We start from the raw sequence: 6,430 nt of genomic DNA, 5'->3' as shown, positions 1-6,430 counted from the left end.
AATGTGATGCAAGAGGAGATACTCTCATTTTTGAATCGTCTCGATGGAAAACGCAGATAGGGCAAGTTTTATTTCTGTCTCAATGTTAATGTGTCAATGTGTTAACCAAACGATACGCATGTCCCATTTCATGTACATCTTGCTAAACAACTTGTTAATAATTTTTTTTGCTTACACAGATGGTCGTAAAACCCTCTGGAGTAAAATGGCACGGCAGTGTGGGGGTAACTTTTCACCCTAGAAATGAACCTAAGCGCATCATTGATGCAGCCATTCAGTTGTTTATGGCGTTGGACGCGGGAGACGGGATTTTGGTAGAGGTCTTCTGCGGCCCAGATGAAAATGGTAGGTCGGAACTTTTTTTTATCATATTAATGAAAGGTATCTCCACGTCATTGAAATCCCGTCCAATACTGCTGATTCGTTTCGAGTTAGTTCTTTTATCCACTGATTATATCTGGGAAAAGATTGACCACCAATCCGATAGGAATAAAAATTTGACCAGAAAAGTTTTATTTTTGATTTCAGATAGCGAATTAATGAGGGACTATTCTTTCCGTCTCCGGGCCAATGTCTGCCGTGGACCCAACGATGTACCAATCACCACGACTCTAATTTGTGGGGTTGGAAAGAAAAATGAACCAATCAATGGCGACAACACAAAGCCCCAGTCGTATGAATCCACCATGATAGAGTGGGGCCTGGAAAACGACATGGAGCGGATAAAAAAACTTGTAGTAAAGGGATCCGCTAATATCCTAAAAAGCATTATCCGCCACGAAAACGCTTTGACGATTGAAGAGAAAGGGGGTATTGGTGCCCAAACGGACGTTATTGGTAGGTAGAGAATCAATCTGTTATGTATTCTTTTAGTTATGTTTATTAAGAGTTTTGGCATGAACGAATTAACAATTATAGGATTTTGATCCTAACAGATCAAAGATTTGTTTTAAAATGACTTACTAGTATTTTCTTGCAATTTCCTTTTAGGAATCGATTACTTCCTGAGGAAGAAGGAAGGCGTGTACGTCCCCTACGGTATAGAAGTGAACTCTCACGACTGCACCATCAACTGTCAGCTGTTTGAGTTCATAAACCCGTCCCTGTCTGGGTACTCTGTGGCCCCATTGATACAGACAATGATTGACAGGTCCCAGGCGTTCCTGATCGCGGGCAAGAAGATCCTGTTGCTGAACCTCGGGGTCAGCAGCAAGAGGTTCATTCTGGACAGTGCAAAGAAACACAGGATCAAGGTGGCTATAGTATTCTGTTATTGTTTTTCAAAATTTATGTTTTGGGGTGGGTTTTTTATTGGAGGGGTTTGGGGTGACCAAACCTTTCTGCCTCACAATTCTTGTTCATGGTCCGTTTTAAGTAATTGTAACGTGACTTATGATATTTTATCCTTTTTAGCTCACCTGAGCCAAAGGTCTGATCACAATTTGTCCGTTGTCTGTCGTAGTCGTCGTCGTCGTCGTTGTAAACTTTTCACATTTTCGTCTTCTTCTCAAGAACCACTGGGCAGATTTCAACCATATTTGGCACAAAGCACCACTAGGTGAAGGGGATTCAAGTTTGTTCAAATGAAGGGCCACGCCCTCATTAAAGGGGAGATAATTGAGAATTATTGAAAATTTGTTGGTATTTTTCAAAAATCTTCTTCTCAAAAACTATTCAGCCTGAAAAACTTGTGTGGAGGCATCCTCAGGTAGTGTAGATTCAAGTTTGTTCAAATCATGGTCCCCGGGGGTAGGGAGGGGCCACAAGAGGGGGATCAAGTTTTACATAGGAATATATAGAGAAAATCTTTAAAAATCTTCTTCTCGAAAACTATTCGGCCAGAAGAGTCAAATTAAAATGGAAGCGTCCTCAGATAGTGTAGATTCAAGTTTGTTCAACTCATAGTCCCTGGGGGTAGGGTGGGGCCACAATTGGGGGATCAAGTTTTACATAGGAGTATATAGAGACAATCTTTAAAAATATTCTTCTCAAAAGCTATTCGGCCAGGAAAGCTCAAATTTGAGTGGAAGCATCCTCAGATAGTGTAGATTCAAGTTTGTTCAAATCATGGTCCCCGGGGGTAGAGTGGGGCCACAATTGGGGGATCAAGTTTTACATAGGAATATATAGAGAAAATCTTTAAAAATCTTCTTCTCAAAAACTATTAGGCCAGGAAAGCTCAAATGGAGTGGAAGCACCCTCAGATAGTGTCGATTCAAGTTTGTTCAAATCATGGTCCCCGGGGGTAGGTGGGGCCACAATTAGGGAATCAAATTTTATACAGGAATATATATAGAGAAAATCTTTTTAAAAAATTTCTTTTAAAAACTATTTGGCCAAGAAAGCTTAAATTGGTGTGTAACCATCCTCAGATAATGTAGATTCAAGTTTGTTCAAATCATGGTCCCTGGGGGTAGGGCGGGGCCACAATGGGGGATAAATCTTTATATATAGAGAAAATCTTTAGGCCAGGAAAGCCCAAATTTGAGTGGAAGAATCTCCAGATCATATAGATTCAAGTTTCTTTAATTAATAGTCCAGGGGTAGGGTGAGGCCACAAGGGGGGATGAATTTTTACACAGGAATATATAGAGAAAATCTTTTTAAAGACTATTTGGCCAGAAAAGCTTAAACTTGTGTAGGCATCCTTGGGTAGTGTAAATTCAAGTTTGCAAAATCACAGTCCCTAGTGGTAGGGCGGGGCCGTGATGGCGGTTTGAATTTTTACATAGGAATATATAGAGAAAATCTTAAAAAATATTCTGGGAAAGTTTTCGGTCCAAAACTCAGTACTTAGTGTGAAAACACAGGTTATGCAGATTTAAGTTTGATGAAACCATGATTCCCTAGAGAAAAGTAAGTTGGGCCATGAAATGGGGGGTAGGGGTATATAGTAATAGAGAAAAATCTTCTTACAGGTACAACAACAAAAGGGGCTTGGTATTTACCAAAAAAAAAAAAGAGGTGGATAAAAATTGGCAGATTTTCAATATTTTTATAGCAAGATCTACTGTACTTAGTTGTCAAGATATTTTGATACTGTAATGCTAATTTGATCAGAATTAAGGCAATTGTTGCTCAGGTGAGCGATGTGGCCCCTGGGCCTCTTGTTTTAATTTGGACTAATACCAGCTCCTTCCTCAATATTTGTAATTACAAAACAGGTAACTAGTACTTTCGTTGGCGGTTGGGGACCATTAATTGGATACTTTTATAGAAGTTTAGAACATGTATTTACTTGATATAAATTGTAAACTGGTTATATGAAATTTTTGTTAAACCATTCCCAGGTTGTTTTGGTGGACACGTTTCCAGAAGATTCAAGCCCTATCCCTGATCTCGTTGATCAGTACATCCAGTACGATTCCTCGGACCACACGAAAGACGACGAGCACGCTGACAAGATCATCGAAATCCTCGAGCAACAGGACATCGGGATCGATGGGTGCTGCACTTTTTGGGAAGATTGTGGGCCACTGGCGGCCATCATCAACGAGAAACTGGATCTCTGTGGCGCCGGGGTAAAAGGAGCACTCGCAGCAAAGAAGAAGTCCGAGACTCACCAAGTACTGTCCCGCCGTACCGGTGACATCCCGCATTTCCCCAGGACCTACTTGTACACGGAGAAAAGCATTCACGTAGAAGACGTGAACGACCTGCCGTCTGCTGTAGAAGAAGTCGGTCTGCCTTGCATACTGAAGCTAGAGTACGGATCCAGTGCTGTCGGTGTTAAACTCTGCCACGACCTGGAAGAATGTACCAAAATGTTCACTGGTCTCCGGGAACACCTGACCTGTGAATCGGACCATCCGGGGATTGGACTGGGTCATGGCAACAGCATGGTGGTGATGAAGCCCATCGTAGGCACGGAACATGACGTCGACCTAGTCCTGTTTGAGAGGCAACTAGTGGCCGCTTACGTATCGGACAACGGCCCTACTCGGCCAGGCTCCTTTACGGAAACTGCGGCATGTATGCCGTCGTGTCTCCGCTCAGATAAAGTGGGTCAGCTGGTGACAGCGGCTTATCAATGCTGCACGGAGATCGGGCTGGAAAGTGGCGTTTTTAACGTGGAGTTGAAGATGACGCCGACGGGTCCAAAACTGATCGAAATCAACGCCAGAATGGGCGGATTCTACAATCGTCACTGGATCCTGAAATGCTATGGAGTCGATATGGTGAGGTGTGCTTTTATGATTGCCAGTGGAATAAAGCCCATACCTCCCAAAATAGTCCCTTCGTGCCACATCATGGGCGTGATGTGTGTTCCATCTATGCACGCCGAAGTTTTCCTGAGTCAAAAGTTTAAGGACGCAGTGGCAGAATTGAAACGCCAAGAAGATGTCATTTACACCCTGATAGAGGACGACTTTAGCTACGCAACTGCTAAAACGGAGGAGCCGATCTGCAACATTGCTGTCTGCGCAAAGAACACGGCCAAAGCGAAGAGCAAGCTCCTGGCTCTGTGCAGCAATCTGGAAGTTACAACAGAGCAATATGACATTCCACACTATGTCTCACAATTCAGGTGATGCTGGTGACGTATTAATGACGTGTTGTATGTGTTATGTGGTTTATTTTTTCTTTTTTTTCTTCTTCAATGTTTGCTGCTGTTGTTATGCATTATAATGGACAGGTTGAAACCGACCAATGATACACATGTGCTAAATTTACATGTAGATATTTTGTAGATATTTTGTATATTCGGTTTCAAAACCCGGATTTGTAGTGCTATCAGTCTTTTTTTAAACATGAAAAGTAAAAAAAAAAATATAGAAATTGATGTTATTTGTAACATACTATTGACAACAAGTAGTGAGACTTTGAAGTCCTCAACTTTATTGGTGCAGAAAAGATTGACTTTGCTCTTTTTCGTTAAAATGTTAAATTCGTACCCTTGTTTTAACAAATTTCACTTTGGAAATCCAGTAAATGTCTTGGTATTGCCAATAAAAATATTCAAGTTAGTGTAAATGTTATGAGTTTGGGGTTGTTTATTTTCCGCCTTTAAGATTATGTCACCAAGTGTCACGTTATATACTGCAAGTCCAGTGCTGTAGCATATATAGAAGATGGATCAAATCTGCCTTAATCTTTTTTTTGAAAGACGATAGACAAAGTTGAAAAGTTTTGCGAAACTCGGGAATGAGCGTTTTCAAAAATGAACATTTTCGTTCATTTTGTTGGTTGAAATGACAACAGTTGTCAACATATAGTTGTCTCATATACATGTAGGCATTTTACACGCCTTATTCACCCATCTCCTTTCATAATGATATATTTTGGAACTAGTAAATTCGTATTTGTCATTAAGTAGAGAAAAACAAAACAAATAATATTGGCTCGTAAAATAGATATATCATTTTACAGAGCTTTGCATCATATGGATATTAATGTGGTCTAAAATGGCAACGACCGTCTTAAAAGGAAGGAAGGAAATCGACCACAATCTTTATTGCCTCATTCCGCTATAGAACTAAATCATTTTTTTTAAAATACCAACATATAACCCAGAAGCTTAAATGACGTCATACAAGTACTTGAACATATCCATAATACAGGAAAATAAGTCCATGAAATTTGCGATATGCGGTTTATCTTCATAACTCTACCATTTTTGGAGCAAGTGGTCAGTTATTAAAAAATAAGTAAATTTATCCAACTTTTTAAAACTTTTGTTAAAGCTGCTTGGTCCGATTTTATATCAAATTTTATGCACGCTTTTAAACGATGGCTATGCTTAGTATATGTATAATAATAGACATTGCAGTAGTTTTCCCAGTCAATTAAGCCAAATTTCAATGAAGAAAAATACGTACAAAATTTGCTAACAAAACAAACGACATTAAAAGGTACCGCGTTATTTCGCCTCATGTTAAATTTCACCCCTGACGACGAGACGGGTATGGTGTATTACGAATTTGACATCGCTTTAAATAAAGGTCGAAATGGTCAGACAAATGATCAGACAAATTACAAATAAACATGTGTACGTTTTGTTCGCCAATATTTCTAAAGTCTGCGTTTTTTACAATCGATGCATAGCATGCGGGTTGAATAACCCCAATCATTCGGGGGACGAAACCATGCGGTTTCCTTTTCTAAACATTCCCGTGATGCATTTTGGTTTGTTTTTTCGTTTGCCCAAAGAGAAATTATTTTTATTTACTTTGAATATTTCTAACTTTGAAAGGAGATTGATTCTGCTGGTGTAAATAAGAGAAAGTCCATAACTTTGTAAGATAAATGATTTGTTTGAACAAAATTTTGATACTGTAATTACGAAAAAATCGGACCAAGCAGCTTTAAAATAAATTCTTAGCAAACATTCAAGTAAACAATATTAAAATAACCAACTCTTCACTGTAAACAGTGCATTGTTTCCCCTGGGGCTAAACTCCCAATCTTTTGATCTGTATCTCAGATGCCT

The 6,430-nt window shown here is 39.7% G+C and overlaps 1 protein-coding gene across 1 annotated transcript in view; it reads left to right on the top strand.

Moving 5' to 3' along the window:
- The window catches only part of LOC105317679 (carnosine synthase 1), a 10,173-nt gene extending 5,199 nt beyond the window's left edge, over positions 1–4,974 (top strand). Inside the window, 5 exon segments of the mRNA XM_066071619.1 lie at positions 9–57; positions 180–345; positions 529–837; positions 991–1,253; positions 3,291–4,974. Of these exon segments, the coding sequence (XP_065927691.1) occupies positions 9–57; positions 180–345; positions 529–837; positions 991–1,253; positions 3,291–4,532 (2,029 nt within the window). The 3' untranslated portion in view covers positions 4,533–4,974.
- The last annotated feature ends 1,456 nt before the right edge of the window (positions 4,975–6,430 follow it).

Source organism: Magallana gigas, chromosome 2 (assembly GCF_963853765.1).
Source record: "Magallana gigas chromosome 2, xbMagGiga1.1, whole genome shotgun sequence".
NCBI classification, from domain to species: Eukaryota; Metazoa; Mollusca; class Bivalvia; order Ostreida; family Ostreidae; genus Magallana; species Magallana gigas.
The sequence above is the reverse complement of the archived record's forward strand: the minus strand, read 5'-3'. Positions and strand labels throughout refer to the sequence as shown.